General features: G+C 26.5%; 2 protein-coding genes across 2 annotated transcripts in view; both read left to right on the top strand.

Moving 5' to 3' along the window:
* LOC129962865 (DNA translocase FtsK 1-like) overlaps positions 1–9,682 on the top strand; it is a 31,083-nt gene extending 21,401 nt beyond the window's left edge. The window contains exons 4-6 of the mRNA XM_056076865.1: positions 7,751–7,785; positions 8,310–8,414; positions 9,133–9,682. Of these exons, the coding sequence (XP_055932840.1) occupies positions 7,751–7,785; positions 8,310–8,414; positions 9,133–9,600 (608 nt within the window). The 3' untranslated portion in view covers positions 9,601–9,682. The remainder of the gene's footprint in view (positions 1–7,750; positions 7,786–8,309; positions 8,415–9,132) is intronic.
* A 4,836-nt stretch (positions 9,683–14,518) lies between these two features.
* LOC129962864 (cuticle protein 14-like) lies at positions 14,519–18,155 on the top strand. The gene is made up of 3 exons (XM_056076864.1): positions 14,519–14,524; positions 15,749–15,853; positions 17,808–18,155. The coding sequence occupies exons 1-3, from the start codon at positions 14,519–14,521 to the stop codon at positions 18,153–18,155; spliced, it is 459 nt and encodes a 152-aa protein (XP_055932839.1).
* Positions 18,156–18,867: the final 712 nt, after the last annotated feature.

Genomic DNA, 18,867 nt, shown 5'->3' with positions numbered 1-18,867 from the left:
TCTACGGAAGTTTTACAAGAACAAATAAAATGGTATTGATCGGCTTAATTTATTAAAATTTTTTAAATGACTCAGAAAAAGAGTGCATTTGATTTTGATTGAATTGATATTTGATATTTTTTTCAAGGTTCTTTAAAACAAAACAATTTTTCTTAACTATTTTCATTCACACTATATTGCTTTAAAGCGAATATTCAATTACAATTTCTTTGTTTAAAATGCATAAAAAATAAATTTTGATAAACCTTTTCGTTCTCGTATTTAAAGTTTACAAAAGAAACTATTATAATCTACCAAAAAGCCGATCTCTAGATTTTGATGGATCTAAACAATTCTAGATATTCCACACTTCCCAAAAGATCGATCTCTACTTTTGAACCAACTTTCTTACTCGCTTGATCATTGAATCTTCGTGATAATTTGTACATATATGAACAAGATAAGTTATTAATGCAAACAGCCGAACAGATGAAATTCGATAGTTGGTCTTCGTATCAGAATTTTAAATGTATATAAATTTTGGATCTTAGGAATTTTACTTAAGAATTTTTTTTGCCTGTATGCTCATAAGTTTGCGAAACTCTGTAATTTAAAAGTGATTGAAGCTAAATAAATGAAGTACAACACTTTATCTTTACATTTTAATTATAAGGCTACATAACATTTTGAACTATTCTCATCCCTTGAGTTTTGATTTCGAAGCCCACCGACCGAAGACTCACCGTGTGTGTGGTGGCTGGCGCACGTGTAAATCTGTCGTGGTCACAAAGTCCTCCGTGTTGAGAGTAATACCACTGGGGGTACTGGTTCAGAGGTGATCGTTCTCTGATTCAGATCTAAATGACGATCTGTGGATGATTGAATGAAATGCAAGAATGAAGTCCGCTCCGTAGAAAGGGTTGTGATGCTTGAATAGCTAAGACGGTAGATTGTTTGTTGTAGACCTGAATAGCTACGTAATAGTTTGGCCCTAGATGGAGCTGTTGAAAAACAAGAGACGCTCTCTCGGCTTAAAATCGCTGACTTCGTCAACTGGCTTGTCTATGAAAAGTGCCATCAGAAACAACAACAACGCTTTGAACTAAACTCTTCTATAGGTAGATTATTTGCTTGCCTAAAAATTCTTGAGAATAGAAACATGAGAGATAGATAGACGGAATTTATGTGGAGTGTCTACTAACTGTAAACATGAAAGTTTTAGATCGATTACGTCAACACATTTACTACCTGTTCTATCTGTATGTATAAACAATGACTAAAAAAACACAATAATTTGTTAATTAAATTAATCATATTGTCCTAAAATATCCATTATGGATCTTTAATAAAATTTAAACCAAATCCATCAACAGGGAGAGTAACATTTCATTTTCCTATTCCATTTTCTTGAGAAGTTGAACGCAAACATGTAAGCAAAACATGTAAAGACATTTTTAACAAACGCATGTGTTATCTTTCACGATTTTTGGCCTGATTTTGTGTAATTATATGACAATGCCATGAGGAAAATAATCCGATTTTATTGACAGTTTTAGTCAGAATTTGTTCAATTTTTGAAGAATGTTACTTTTTTAAAGGACATTTTTTCTCATTTTCGAGATTTCAAAACATTAAAGAGGAATTTTTAGTTAATTTTTTTTTATAAGACAGTTAAAGCAAAGGTAACCATTACGGGTTGTTAACATAAACCAAGATAATGCATGATAATTTAAAGAATGATAATTTTAACATTTTTATTGGAACAACATTATTTTTTATATTTCTCAGAATTTATTCATACTTTTAAATACAAATACCGATATTTTTTTTATTATATAGTCTAAAATATCGATATTTGAGACTATATAATATAAATATCGGTAAGTATGAGCTAAACTGTTTGGCTCATCATTATTATTACTTTTGCTTTTTATTGTTGTTTTTTATTATCACCTTGTCTTTTTTCCGCTTTTGATATTAACTTTTCATCATTTTTTAATTATTTTTTAAGTTTTTTTTTTCTTTTTTTTTAAAAGATTTTTTTCTTCTGTATCCATGTTTTCTTCATTAAAATAATGATTTTAAAATTGACAATTTAGCCTTCATTTCATAATGAGATTTCGTTTTTTTTTGTTGCACATATCTTTATCTGCTTGTATAATTATATATGCATATTGTCATTTGTATAGATATTACATATACTTTTGTATTTTGTTCATAATTAGAATTTTATTTTTGTTTTACTTACCACAGTCTTCTTTTATTCATTTAAGAAATTAATTCATTCAAAATTTGAAGTTTTTGTTATACACACGCAAGCACATGCACACAACACACGCACGCACGCACACACACACACACACACACACACATATATATATATATATATATATATATATATATATATATATATATATATATATATATATAAGTATAAACATTTTCGTTATTATTGCGTTATGAAATATACATATTGACAGAAAATGAAGGTTCATGAACCTTATATTAATATGTATGAATTCCTTTCCATGGGCAGAAGAAATTTTTAAAAACAAGAATATAGATTACTTTCTATCTAGATCCACTTCTATAATTCTGTGTTTTCATCCCACTTGCACTATCGGAGAAAATACTTACGAAGCGATTTCTTCGAAATAAAAGATGAAGTTAACATCAGCCCTAAGGGGAGCTAAGAATTGCGTGGTTGTATAGTAATATTATTCGAAATAACACTGAATGGATTTTCCACTTTCAAAGATTGATCACATCTTTGATGTTCATAAAACAGGGTGTAACAACACTTTTTTTGTCGATCACAACGTGAGTTTATAATGCCTAAACCGCCTTTCTAATCACAACCACATGGGCTGCAAAATGATTTACTGTCATACGTTTCCGAAACAAATATAATCATATATTTTATATATATGTTAATATTTGTTTTTCGTTTCTTGAATCATTAGTCTTTTTAATGAGCCATGAGTAGATAATTTAGCCAATTAGAACCTTTCATTAGCGGAAAATCCTCCCTTCTTACAGCGATATTATCAAACTTATTTCATTATTTCTCTAAAACATATAGATATTAAAGAGTTATTTATACTGTGTATATAGAACTTATAGTATAAATAGTATAGTACGTATAGAAAATAGTATATTACGTTCTTTTATCAATAAAAATAATATGTTATTATAAATAAGAGCATTATAACTTATTTTTTCATAATTTTATTTAAAAAATATATTCTTATATCTAAATTAAAGTCTTTATGAAAATCAATTTTGGAAGAAGGTGAAAATGACGAAAGAATGCTCTGATGTCATTTTCTGATCTTACTAGCCCATTCCAGAAAATTAGACTTTCTTATAAAATACATATGACATATTTATGAAATATTTACATTCTAAAGTATAATATTTGGAATTTCATAACTTGTTTATGAAATTCCAGTTCTCATTGATGCTCCCTATAGCATTAACATTTTAAAGAATTTAAAAACTTTTGAATTCCTTTAACGATTTAAACATCAGAAAAGTATTTAATTGTATCCTATCACAACATTGTGGGCCTTAATTACTTCATTATACTTTTTTAAAATTTGTTTTGGTTATATTTGTAGCAGCATAATCAAATAATTGGGGACCAAGTATAGAGGATAAAATAATAGAGGAACCAGCATAATCAAATAATAGAGGACTTGAAATAAACCATGTAGAAAAATGAAGTTCTAAAATATGATTTTTTCATGCAATGTTATCTTTATGCACAAGAAATAAAGGTGAAAACTGAGTCTTCTATTTTTATATTGAAGTGTAATAAGTAACTTTAACAAACTCACAGATATATCAGAATGTTGCTTTCTCTCATACTTTGATTAATCTATTTATTATTTTTCTTTTTTTAAATTACGTATAATTTTATATTTTCTCTCACATAACAAGATAAAATGCATATTTCAATGAGTTTTTTAGAGATATATCGCATAAATTTAATATTTTTGGAATAATTTTATTAAGAAGGTGTTTAGAATAGTTTTTAAATCCTTCAAATTCATCGCATATTAAGCATGTATATCAATTATCAAATGTATGAAACTATCTCAAAACAGAGACGTTTAAAATATAGTTTTTTGATATTGATAGAGCAGCAGCCATATAAGTACAGGTATTGAACATTTTATATATTCACAAAAGTCATACAAGTATAGAATATATTAACAAAACTGTGAAAGAACGCAGCATTTTCATTAGTTGGGACCTGAATTACCCTTCGACCGTATTACAACTTACATCCGATGTGGAATTATAGATAAATTTCGTAGACACATCTCAAGGTAATTCGTAGTGATAATTGCATATATTGAAGATTTTAGATTAGATAGATAGATTTCAATTTCAGGTAATGTGCAAGGAATATTAAACTCAGAACGGACTTTATTCTCTAAAACTCCTCGCAAATTCTCAAATATGTCGAGGTCAGAAGACAAAGGATACTTTGGAAGTTGTTACACTCGGTCATTATATTCATTTAACCATGTTTGAATTCTAAAAGATGTGCACACAGGGATATTATTACATTGGAATAGAAGACTTTCTCTGGGAAGCAGAATCGGGAGCATATGCTGGAATTCATATGTGCGAAAACTGTAAAGAAACTCTGCTGTGAATTCCTCTCTCAGAACTAGGAGTGGTCCCAAATCACATTCAAGATATCTCAGCCCACCATCAAAAAAATCCTCCATACTTCATGATAAGGATCAGATAATAAACATGAAATATTTTTAATAGACGTGTGTTTATCAGGCAAACACACATATGGTAGTCTGAAATAATGTGAATAATGATTCATCAGAGAAGGTAATTTGTTTTTATTGCCATTGTGGTTTAGTAGTCTCGGCACAACTGTCATCGGTTGATAGCATTCCGTGCGGTACTGATTACCATGGGATGGTTATTCAGTAATTAATAGTTGCAGCATGCAGAACTTATTGAATAGGTTTGGTGAATATGGAGCATTGAAGTTGAATATTCTTCTTTGAAATTACTTTTGTCAGTACAGTCTTACATTCTGAACGAGTATTTTCTTTAATAGCGGTCTATTTCGACTGACAAACTTTCATTCGCTGTTTTCATTAGCAGATTTGTTCAGACTGTCTATTCCCTTGACATGGTGTTGCTTGAATTACAATATAAGGTTGGCTCTCTAGACATGAATATAGAGAAGCAAGCTCCAACTATAATGTATTTTTCCCTCTCCGACAGGCTGGATTTAGGATACTTTGGTGGGAAAAGAATTTTCTCATACAAATCACAATGGCAAATGCTCGTGTTGTACCTAACCTATTGCCACCACTAAGTGAAAAAATTATTTATGCACTTATTGGAGCTATATTAGGGAGGGGGGTTGTAAAACGACGCATTTCGAAATGGATGTTCATATTATTTTATTTTATATATAAAGCTTATTTTATTTTATATATAAAGCTTATTTTATTTTATATATAAAGCTTATTTTATATATGCAGCTGCTAGAGGAGGCACTACGCCTGACAGATCTGTAATACGAGATAATTGATTTTACTCATACTTTAAAGTTACATTAAGTTAGAAATGAGTCGATAATTTAAGCGAATAATTAATTAATCATGCCAAGATTCCAAGAGTTAAGAAACAATCCATTCTCTAGAATTTTGTCGAACGCATTGAATATATCTATAAACAACTGTCAAAAACCAGAAGATTCTGACTTCGAAAAGTCATCACGTAGACAATGGGTACTATTCTTCTAAATAGAGAAAATGTACAATAACTTTTGAGAAGATTGACATCAAATTTTGGAATAGAGATAACAAGGGTTATTTATTAATGATAATTTATATCGATGAAACTATAAAGGAAAGTAATAATCAAATTTAACAGAAAGAAATTTTAATCGTGTGATTTGAAATCAAATCCAGGCCAAAGATTTAGATTTTCTTGGTTTGAATGAATAAAGTCTTAATAGGAAAAACTATCAATCTTCGTATTAATACTTTTTCTAGTTCATCGTTTTCGGCTTCGTAATTGTTTTCGAATCGATTATTACAACTGTCAACTACTACCTCCGCTTTTTCAGTAGGGAGCCAAAATAATACTACCAAAAGATCCTATTAGGCGTACATAAGGATAAAATTTTTACTTAAGAAGGAAATTTCTTCTAAACTATACTTGATCAGACCTAGATATGTTTTTAAAACCCGTATGATATCGGGGATTTGCATTCTCTGTACTTTGTCCTGTACAAATGGAACTTATATTTAATTACAAGCTCTTTTGCTAGATTAATAACATGCTATTTTTATTTTGAATTTCTATAGTGTCTGTTTGAAGGAAGTATTAAGTTCATTTTAGTTTTATATTTACTCCAATGAAATCTTTGATCGTTTTTCTAATATCAGAATTGCAGGTTTTACATTATGATTGTTTTTTAAGTTAGAAAGAAGAAAGGTTTTTAATTCATTATATTAAAATTAATCCTTAGTTGGCAAAGAATATCTCTAAAGAATTTTCTTTCATGGTATAGGAGACTCAGTATTGAGGATCAAAATAACTTCGAGATGGTAAGTGTTTAAGATACTCAATGTTTTAATTTTAGTTTATAAAATAATATATTTATAATTCACCAAGTTATTGATATTTTCCTGCCACTAATTGTACTTTGAATAGATTAATAAGTAAACATAATTTTTATTATAATTTAGATTTTAATAAATTTGAAAAAGTGTTACCTGAATTTTGAATTTTAGTTGTTCTTGTTTGGAAAGCATTAAGGTCTCCAGCAATGAAGATATTCAATATTAAATATAGAGGTTTTAAAAATTGTTCAAAGGAACGTTAATATATGAACTTTGTCTCACAAATATGATGAACATATTGATGGAGCCTTATCAATTTTACGGAAATGTTATACATCCTAGAGAACCGTCAGTAAACAAGAGAATTGTTAAAACTAAACTAAAATAAGAAATAAAGTTTCTATTTAACATAAAAATGAACTGATGTGGTTATATTTAAAATATCCTGAGATATTTTACATGTAAAAAAATATTAAAAAATCACATAATTTCGAAATTTTTTAGTTAATTCTTTGAAATGTAAATAGGAAATTCATTCCATGCCTAAACGTTTTTTGTAACTCTATATTCAACACTAAATGAGACGATTTCTTTATTTAAAAAAGTAACTAAAATAAAATATCACAGCATACTTTTTCATTTGAAATTTAAAGGATTGTAAGGTTTATTCATCGACGAAGAAAGAATGTCAAAGAAGTGAAATTAAAGAAAATTTGCATAATTTTTTCCAAGGAGTATCTTTCGAAGGTTCTACGCTCGCATGAGTTTCAGAAACTAACTATTCTCATCCTGAGTAATTACTTTCAAACGATTGCAAATGCAATTTAAAAAGTGAACGTGCTCTTGACATGTTACAATTATGTCAAAGATGTTCTGATTTGATTTTAAAAGAAACAATGACTAACATCTTAAGGCGTTAAGTCCAACAACTTTAATAACAAGAAAAAGTGATGTCCAAGGCTAAATAATTATAAAATGCTCTGGCCACACCCTGCAAGAAGGAGAATGAGTTGCTTGGATGCGTAAATGGAGGCATTTCTTTGAGGATTTCCCCCTTTTATAAGAATTTAATTAAACCGGGAGTCCTTGTGTGCATTGACCGGTTAGGAATTTCAAAAAGTATATAAGTGCAATTCTGATTGTCTAAAAATCATCAGTTTTCTCTGAGAACAGTTCTGAAACCATCATGCAGGTGAGAGAAAAGTGCTTTCTTATTTTAATGATTTGATTTACTGTAGCCGTTATATTACGATAAAACTATTTCTCAAGGAAATTAAATTATCAGACTTTTAATAATCTGATCTTTAATTTTAATTTCAAGACCTTCTTTAATTGCATGATCTAAGAACTGATTTTGATTTTAAACCATTTAAGACCTTTTAGAAACGTTATTTAATTTTTTCAACCTATCTGTCTAAGAAAAAATTTAAATTCAAGAATTTTAAACTAAAAAAATTATTTCGATTTCTTATGTAGAAATTTTTTTTCTTCTTTAAAAAAGTTTTTTCTATCTTCTCTTCTTATGTTCGTTATAGTTTTTAATCAGATAATTCAATTCCTTCAGAATATAAATAATCATTAAAAATGGAAAAAAAACATAATTTTATAAAAGTGACTAAAAATGAAATGCTGAATTTTCACATGAGATAAAAATATATTTTCTGACCAAAAGAAACGTGTTACTTAGTTTTAATATAATATTATATTTATTTTCAGGTCCTTATCCTCTTCGCCCTTTTCGCTGCCAGCCAAGCTGCAGTTCTCCTAAGTGCACCAACTCTTCTGAGCACTGGTGGCAGCACTCAGTACAGAGCTCAAGATGTACGTATAATTCCTTTCATGGTTTCGCTGATTGTGATTTCTTAAATCTGCTAATATTTATTAAGAAAACTAATATTGTCTTTGCTATTTTGAAATTTGAATGAATATGCTATCTCCAAATAGCTACAGAAGAAATACATCAATATTTATATTAAAAAAGAAAAGAACACTAGACATGTTGTATTGATTTTTAACAAAATGAAATTAAAAGCAGTATTAAGAATAGTTAAAATTGAAATTACTAGTTGGTACTAGCATTACATTTTCTGTAAAATAAGAATTTCAGATAGTAATAAAATTTTATTTCTTAAAGAGATTATCAAAATACCATTAAAAAACAGGCTTATAAAAAAATGATAAATCATCTTCAATTTTTTTATTTTTTAAAAGATAAGAACAGAAAGTCTCTAAATAGATATATTTTATTTTTGAATTTACAAAGAATTAAGCATATAAATTCATAAGTAAAGAAAGCAAAATTGAATACACAAACACTCTAAGATATTAAGATGTTGAGTTAAAAAGTGGATATTTTAATTAATTTTAGTGAATAAAAAGTGTCACACACATATTTGTATATTATATTCCAAAATTAAATCTTGTTTTAAAATAAAAAGTACAATTTCAAAACAATATAGGAAAATCTTAAGAAAATTTATACATATATTCGACTTCTTTTATTAATTCTACTTTGAATAACGTCTTTTCTGTATTTTAGAACATTGGTAATTACAACTTTGGATACGATGAAGGTCATTTGTCTGGAGGAACCTTCCGCAAAGAAGCCGGGGATGCCTTTGGCAACAAAGTAGGCTCCTACGGTCTTCGTGATGCTGATGGCCGAGTCCGAGTCGTCAACTATGTTGCTGATGCCGCTGGATTCAGAGCTGACATCAAGACTAACGAACCAGGAGTAGAACCCAAGGATCCAGCTGCAACCACCATTAACAAGGCTCTGGCTGTAGTACCAGCCGCACCTGCTGTTGCCACCTACGCTGCTCCGGCTGCTGTAGCTACTTATGCTGCTGCCCCTGCTCCTTTGGCTACATATGCAGCTGCCCACGCTCATCTTGCCACCTACGCTGCTGCTCCTGCTTTAACTTACGCAGCTGCACCTTTCGTTCACCATGGTCTTTACAATCATGCTGCTTTGGGAATTCCTGGAGTCTATGGATACCATCTGTAAAGGGTGTTAAAAATAAATTAATTTATGCTTTTACAAGCGAGATATAGTCTCGCACATTGTTCCTTCCCAATTGCCAAATTGTCGTACAAAAATGAATAAATACGTTTGAAGCTTAACTGTTTCTTTTTCTGTCTACATTTATTTTTATTATTATAAGATTCATTTATGAAATAATTGGTGAGAAAAGAATGTAAAAGTTTCAAAATCTAGAACTTTTTGACTAATACACAAAAGACTGAGCATGCAAATTACATTTAAATTCTTAAAACATCTCTCCATCAAACTGACAAAAGTAATTAACATTTTTTTTAAAATCAGTTTTGTTAATTTTGTTTACTGTAAAATTTTTAATTACTATAATTTTTTTTTAATTTCGAAATCAATTGTATTCTTAACTATTTTTCAGGTGTTATTACTGAAACAGAATCAAATTTTGATTTATTTAATGATTAGTAGATAATTATGTTATGGAAATATTAAAATAGCGTGTAATTGATCGAAAGCAAACATATTTGAAATTTCAATCCTACAGAATATTAGGAAATGGATGGAAAATTGACTGCAAATTTTCCATCTTTACAACATGAAACATTTAAGGAAATGAGAGAAAACGAGTCACGAAAAGAATGAGTATACATCTAAAATAAATGGAAATTTCAGAAAAGCCGAATTGTCCTCTTTTGATCCAGATATAATAAATATACTATTATTGTTTTTTATTGTTTATACTATTATTGTTTAAACTATTGCTTTTTAATTATTTTCATGGAGAGTTCGGGAAATTAATAATAGAAAATTTTAAAAACAATTACGCTATTTATTTTTTTTAGCTAAATCGGGCTATTTAATGATTCAATCACAGCCTGTTCAATATTACTCACATTTTTTTGTTTTAAACTCACTTTTATCATTCACTTAACTTTTTGTATCACTCACTTTTATTGCTTCACTTTCATTGTCTAATAATTAAAATAATTTGACTGTTCTCAAATTGTTGTCTATCTGGTTGTTAGCGCCCTATCTTATTTATATTAAAAATTCGCCAATAGTTTCTTCATCACAAATTTTATCAATCCATTCCTTATTAAACTCCTTTTAATTACTATTTGAAGTAAAAAAAAGGCTCTATTTAAAAGTGTGCAATTCTTGGAAAAATTCAACGAAAATAAATGAAAAAAAAACCTGTTATGAAAATTTTGTTTATACAAATACATTGAGAACGTCAGCAAATATATTCAATAACAGAATTTCACTCATGTTCGAAATGCGTTTCATTAATTGATATTCGTTCACAAATTCATGCTTAAAGCATTACAGCCTTTTTTTTTCGAAGATATAGTTTGTTATGATCAAGATAATTAATTTTGTTATCATTGTTTAAAATATATGGAATATGTGTCACATAAAAGAAATTAAATTAATAATACTGCCCAACAGGCTTGTAAAGTTGCCACTAACGTTCAAAACAAATGGAATAGGCGTCGTATAAAAAAATTAATTTTTAAATAGAAATTAAATTAATATCACTTTATAAAAGGCTTGTAAAGTGAAGCAAAATTTTTACTAATTCTAAATATTTTTTGAAACATTTATTGATACATTATTAGATTTTTTTGAAAAACATAGGAATTAGTCTTTACTCCACATTGATGTTGTATTGTTAAGTAAAGCTTGTATGTCTTAAATTCAAAAATTAGAGAAAAGAAGCAGAAATAATCAGAAAGTGTTTTCCATAAACTGTTTCATATTTTGTCACCCAAGGAAACCAAATAAAATGTGGTGTACGCAATAACTATGATTTCTTTAATATTTTCTGTAGGTATGGTGGGAAGTTTATATTAAATAATTTAAGATAAATGCAATATGTATGCAATGTTTTCATCTAACGTGATTGTCTCCATTCACGTTAAAATTTAAGATAAATACAATATGTATGCAATGTTTTTATTTAACGTGAGTGTCTCTATTCAGATTCTTCTGTCTCTATTCGTTCAGATCTCTTACAAATAGAACTTTTTACAGAATAAAAAATACTTTTCTGTTTAGTTTCAAAACGCATTGATTAAAACTGCGTATATAGAAGTTTTGTGAAAAATGCACTTTCCATTGACTAGTTTAAAATTTTACTGCTTTATTTTAGGAATCATATGTCGAGTTTCAATTATCTAATTCATTGTATCTTTTCATACTTTTATTTAAATTGATTTGTTTTATGTTTATAATAAGAAAATTATATAATTATGTTTTCAGTCACTTTCTAAAGTCCTACAGTTTTCCAATTTTGTATTCTTAATAACAATATATATTAATTAAATACTTACATTGATAAATTGTAATAAAAGACTAATTTTTTTAAAAAAAGAGGAAAATATCTAAAATAAGAAATACGCTAGTAAATGTGTATATTCAAAAATTGATTTTATTATATTTATTGATTTATTTAATAAAAGAAATTAGGAAGACAAAAAGAGAGACAGAATTTCAAAAGTTCTTTGTACTTCGAAGTCACGCGAAAAGTGATAAATTTCATTAAAAACTTGGAGTTTTTTTTTATGAATACAGTGCTTTATTCGTGGAAACTTGGCATATAAGAAAGCAGAATCAGAACATAAAGCAGAGAATAAAAATCACGTCAAACAGTTTTTATTAAAACTGAAACCATTAAAAACTCGTTAGAAACAATCCCTAAGAAAATATTTCTGTTAAGTTAACTGCAAAATCACTCACTTGAACGAAACTGATGCGATCCAAGCTATCAAATCCACGATTGTCCTAAAATCCTAGCATGGATAATTATAAAAATTAATAGGCAATTTTTTCAGCTTATTTGCTTAGCCGGAACCGTCATGGGAAAATTATTTTCTATGGAAACATTGGTTCAAATTAATATTTTCCGCAGCATTACGCTTAAAAAAATTTATTTTCAAGTTTTATTATTTCCAGGTTTACTGAATTCAAAAATGATTATTCAGAATTAGATATATTAACTAAAATAGCGATTTAAGATTTTTTCAAATTTCGGAATGAGCTTTACATATCATATTTCATTATAAACATTCTTATTGTTTTTGATAAACTTTGTCCGTATATAAAGATTTTTAAAATTTTAAGTAATTAGAACCAAAATGTTTCTTTGTTAATTATGTATATTTATTTTTAGGGGTTCAAATTTTCATTTGCGCAAGTATAATACTAATAAAACATATTGTTTTATTATTTTTAATTCAGAAATAGTTTTTTTTATTATTATGGCATGTGTGGCTTGTTCGTTCTGTTTATTTTACGTATGTCCCTTTATTTGATGTGCTTTCATTTGTAAAATAAATACAAAAGGAGATAAGCATTTAAGTCGGTGAATAACAAAAGATTTAATTATTAATGTTTAAAAGAAGAATAAGGATGTGATTTTAATGATTTCGACTATAAAAATTAAAAAGAAATTTCAAATGTCTTCGGCTTGATGTATTTTTATAGCATTTAGTATTTATTAATATTTGTATTTTACAATAATAGGTTCTATATTAGATAATATTTAATAGTTTTTATATTAGATAAATAAATTATTTATAGGAAATATACATTTTTTTTAATTTTTGAATATCACCGGATGAATAAATCACGCTTACATTTGCTTACAATTTATAAAAAGTAGGCTATGCATTTTTATTAATAATTAGCATATATCAAATAATTAAAAAAAATTAGTTTGCATTCATAAAACAATTGTAAAAAACTCTATTTAATACCATACATACGTTAGTAATTCAATTACGTATATTTACAAATTAGGCTTTTTTCAGTTCTTCTATAGCCATGATATATACCGCTTTAATTTAATATTAAAATCGTAATTTCTATTATCTTTTCTCTATCATTATTGGTGAAATTGTTAAAGATGAAAAAAAAAAGAGTTGAGAATACTTTTAAAAAATTAAATTAATTTAAATTTAATTAATTAAATCTAAATTAATTAAATTTAAAATTAATGTCTTAAACAATATTTAGATGGCCCTGTATAACAAAATTTTTCATATTTATGAATGTTGCATTTAATAGAAACTTTATTAGACTTATATTATATTATTATAAATTTTATTTGACTTATATTAGCTATTTTGAATCATTTAAAAAGTTTATCGATACTAAATAAGATAGTTATAACATAGTTACTTACATTTTATTTGGCAGAAATACTTGACAAGTATTTCACTTTCCCATTCAAGGTATAACATTTAATTCGATGATGATGTATAATGTTTGATTACCAAAATATTATCAGGTAAAATATACATTTTTTTTTTATATTATGACATTTTACATCGTTTTCACTTAAAATAATCGAATACAGTCTTTTTTTGACACCGTGATTACAAAATTTATTATTATTATTTATTATTTTTGTTTAAATTCACCAATTCAGTCTACCAGTCTGAATAAAAAGACTTATATAACCATTCATGCTTGAAAGAAAGAGCAGAATGCTTTTTTTTGAAATAAATAATTTTATTTTAAAACCGAATTAATTTTAGAATCTATATTTTGTGCTGCATAAAAATAAAAAATATATAAATATAAGGTTAAATTATAGGCGATTAATATATCTTTCTCTTGAAATTATCGGGAACCAAGATTGTTACAAGAAGAATTGAATAAAAATAAACAAGTCATAATAGAGATGGGCACCGACATTGAAAGGTGAATAGCCACTATAAATTTGATGACTCCACCCACTGAGTAGAATAAAGAGCTCTTTATATGAAATGAAGGTGGATGTCCAGTTCTTGGCCTTTCAAAATAATTCAAACTTGACCGGAAGTCCTTGTGAGCACTAATTGAATAAAAGTGTGAGAATTATATAAATGGTACTTTTACTGTGATACGGGCATCATTTTCATTCGAGGAATTAACACAAACAATCATGAAAGTAAGATCATCAGATTTATTTACTTTAATTTTTTTATGATATAATCTGTATGTTTGATATAAGTGTGTGCTTTTATCTTTGAGCATTTATTTCAATTTAAAGCTAATAGTAACCAGAAGAATGAAAAATATTCAATTAATTATTAAAATTATATTTCAGGGTAATTCTAAATAAAATCTATGTTTAAGTTTAATAATTTATATTGCGTTTTTTTAGGTACTATAATTTTGGAAATGTATGGTTCTGAATTAAAACTTTGATGCATTGTAGTAATATTATAGAATATATTACACCAATAAAATAATTCTAGTAGATATATTTGATAAATCATTAGTTTAAAAAATAGTTCACAAATTAGCTTTGTTTATGTTATCGTTTGTCTTTGTTAAAACCTCTTTATAAGAGTCAAAGTTATCTCTTATAATGAATCTTTGAGAAAAGTTGATAATGTTTCAAATCAATAATTAAATAGAATGTTGAAGAATACAAGCTTTGAAGCCTGAAAAATCTAATTATTATTGATTTATGGAAATAAAATTAAGAAAAGTGGCTATTGCATGGACAATGTATGGTAAATATAAATAAGTTGTCATGTGCTTTCTTATAAACCAAATATGGTTACAAGTTCATCCAGTTTTTTAGAAACGATCCACTTTAAAGAAGTAGAATTTAAAACTATTTGTTTAAATATAGTAACATTTGGAAGAAATGGTGTCCAGAAATAAAATATTCTGATATCTACCAAATAAATTTCGCTAATTGTTTCCTTATTTAAAAAAAAATGTTTAACTTATTAATATTGCAATTCCGTTTCTTTCATGTATCATAAATTGAATTGTGCCCTTTTTTGAAAAAAAATCAAACAAAAATCGCTATTGTTTTTTAGTCAATTATCAACAATTTTTGAGTCAATCAAATGAAATGGAAGCAAAGAATTCTTAAATTTTGCAGCTATTATTAAAATTTATTTTCAAAAGCTACCATCTATCAATAATAATTTGTAGATATATTTATACAGTTACTATTTTTTTAAAGCGCATCGCATGTACTCAGATTGTTTTATTGATGTAAAAATAATTGAATATACCTTAATATTCATCATAAATAAAATTAAAGCAAAGACAATCGCTAGTAATTTGGGTATTTATTTATATAATGAATGCAATATAATGTATGAATGTAATATAATAAATGAATTATAATGTATAATTCATTTATTTTCAGGTTATTGTTATATTCACTCTAATTGTTGTAAGTCAAGCATCAGTTCTATTAAATGTTCCTGCTTATATAAATACAGGGAAAAGTGTCCAGTACAGAAATCAAGATGTAAGTTAAGTAAAATGAAATAAATAATGGATTTGTGATTCACAAAATTAATAATAAAAGTTATTTAATCTAGTTAATAATAATTTAATTAATGAAATAATATAGTCAAACATATGTTATATAAATTGTTCGTGCATATTTAAATACAAGAAAAAGTTTCCGACACCAAAACCAGGATTTCAGTCACACTGATTACACAAATAATTTTTTTTAACAATTCGTAAAACGAGATTTATTTTATTTAATTTAAATTAAGATTTTCCAAGTAAATAATATGTTGTGTTTTATAAAGGATACATAAAATTTAAAACCATTATTTACATATGAATTATATTCATTCAATATTTTGAAATTTAAGACCGATTTTTAAATAAAAATGCGAAAGTTTTCATGATTATGATTTATGATCTAAAATATATCATCACGTATTATTATTATAAAATTAATGACAATAAGCTGCAATTGACCAGCAGTTGGGACTCCAGGATTAATGTGAGCTGAAAGTTTCAATAAAATATTTTATGTAACTTGATCTTAATAGCTTCTTCAGCAAAATATTATTAAGCTTTAAATTTTAATAGATATATAATTCTTACTATTTCAGAAACCTCCCTTAAAATTTGCAAAAAAAAAAAATGGATATACACTAATATTTCCAGTCTTTATTCACGCAATTAAATTTCTAACTTAAAAGATTGCAAAATTTGGGATTTATCTTTATGTTTATAGTATAATTTAAATCTAAATTGAAATCCCAACAGATTCTTCTAAAAGTTAAGTATATTGAAATATATCGCTTGTTTCCATAAAATCTGTAAAAAAAAAAAAAAAATGCAAGTTTATTCTTTGAAGGATAGAAATTTAATTTCATTCTTTTACACGTTTCATTAATTTTGTATAAATAAAATGGTTGATTAAGATTGTGAAACAAAAATAAAAGTATCTGCAACTTTTATGGTGACTTTTCCTAATTTTGTTTTTTTTAGAATTCTTATGTCTTCTTTTATTATCTTTGGTGATATATTCGTTTTCAATTCTTTTCAATCTTTTTATTTATGCAGGAAAGCATGCTTAAAATATTTTTCCAAAAAAGGATTAAATATAGAAAAAAGAAAAGTCAAGTCAAAAAAATGTAAAAGATGTCTATAAATATAAAAATATTTTTTAAATCTAAAATGATATAAAAATCACTTTTTATTGTAATGTCTCCGAAATTATTTCAGAAAAAAACCGAAACTTCGTTTAATTTCTATTTAATATTTAAAAAAAATATTTGCAAGGATCATATTTTCACTCTTTAAAGTATATATATGTACTTAGTTTGGCAGCTGTAGGTGAAACCGTCTAATCTATAGAACTCTAGCATACACTAACACACAGATCCATTATTTTTTGCATTAAAAATAAAGATTGTTTTTCCTTTGTTTCCTTTCTCTTTTTCATTGCTAACTTATTGATATAATTTTTTCTTGCATGCGGTACTAATTATTTTATATGACCAAATTTTTACTTGATTTGAGAAATATTCAATTTTTATTTAATAGTCAGCACCAAAAATAGGTCATATAAATTTATTATAGATGTTTGATGATAAATAATTAATAATAATAATATTAATATATAATTTAATTATATAATAATAATTATAATAACTTGTTATAATTTATTATAAATAATAATAATAAATAAATAATTATTACTAAATTTAATAATAATTACATGATTTTTTATTTTTCTCTCATTATGGAACGTTCTATATTTATCGTTAATAGTATTTTTCTTCCAGTAAAAAAAGACAGAATAGCGTGAGTATTTTCCGTACTAATTAATATAGAACTACTTACTTCAGAGATTATTTTTAAAGCATTCGATTAATTTTTTGCGAATGTAGAGTATTATATATTCGTAGATGTATTTACTTCCAATTTTATTTTAATAATTCCTATTAATACAGAGTATCGGCAATTATAACTTCGGCTACGATGAAGGACATGCATCTGGAGGAAGTTTCCGCAAAGAATCCGGAGATGCTCTCGGAAACAAAATTGGCTCGTATGGTCTCCGTGATGCTGATGGTCGTATTCGAATCGTCAACTATATTGCTGATGCTGACGGATTTCGAGTAGACATTAAAACTAACGAACCTGGAGTTGAACCCACTAATCCAGCTTCCACTACTATAAACAAAGATTTCACGATACTTACTGATACGCCAGCTGTTGCAGTTACCTACGTAGTACCTCCTATAGTTCAATTTGATCCTCGTAAACAATCTTTTGTGCTGCAGGGATATCCACTCTGAAATATTCTTTTTTCATGTATATATTATTGTAGTTGTTCTAAGTTCCGGCTAGTTACCAAAAATTTTTGAACCAAATAAAATAAAAATACATATTTATTTTAAATCAAAATTGTTGCGCCTTTCTTTAAGTTTTGAACAATAACTATACTTTAAACATATGTTAATTATTGCAAGTTCTTTGTCAAAACATTATTTTGTAATTTTTTATGTTGTTTTATATATTGAATTTCGTTTGCAATGAAGTTTTTTCAAGACTATGATCAATTTTTTGAACACTTAAAATAATATTTAATCTCCATGCTTTAGGTTATTTTGATCAATTTTGAAATGAGAGATTAATTAAAATTATGAATTGGAGAGAAATTTTCTTAGCAAACATTGAATGCTCTTATACTTAGGAAAGCACTTAATAAACTTTTGAAAAGCAACAGTTACTTATATTGTTATTGTGAGAATGCTGATATAATTATTGTAGACCATAATTTTTTTTATTTATTAAATTAAACTGTCCTTTTTTCATGCATATTAATAGCAAATTAACTTAAAATAATAAATATATATTGTATTAGCTTTGCTTTTGTTTTTTTAAAGCAAAATTTGAATAATTCGATATAGTTAATAAACTACATATTTTATTTAATATATTTAAAATTTGAAATAAGAAAACCTTTAGTTCAGAGATTTCAGTTAAATAATTTAAGTATTTTAATCA

This window comes from Argiope bruennichi, chromosome 3 (assembly GCF_947563725.1).
Source record: "Argiope bruennichi chromosome 3, qqArgBrue1.1, whole genome shotgun sequence".
NCBI classification, from domain to species: Eukaryota; Metazoa; Arthropoda; class Arachnida; order Araneae; family Araneidae; genus Argiope; species Argiope bruennichi.
This window is presented reverse-complemented; position numbering and strand designations above follow the sequence as displayed.

Excerpts from the sequence above, each read along its gene's own strand:
- LOC129962864 (XM_056076864.1), top strand. Across the intron at positions 15,854-17,807 it reads TCCAGTACAGAAATCAAGAT|AGTATCGGCAATTATAACTT; the intron begins GTAAGTTAAGTA and ends CTATTAATACAG.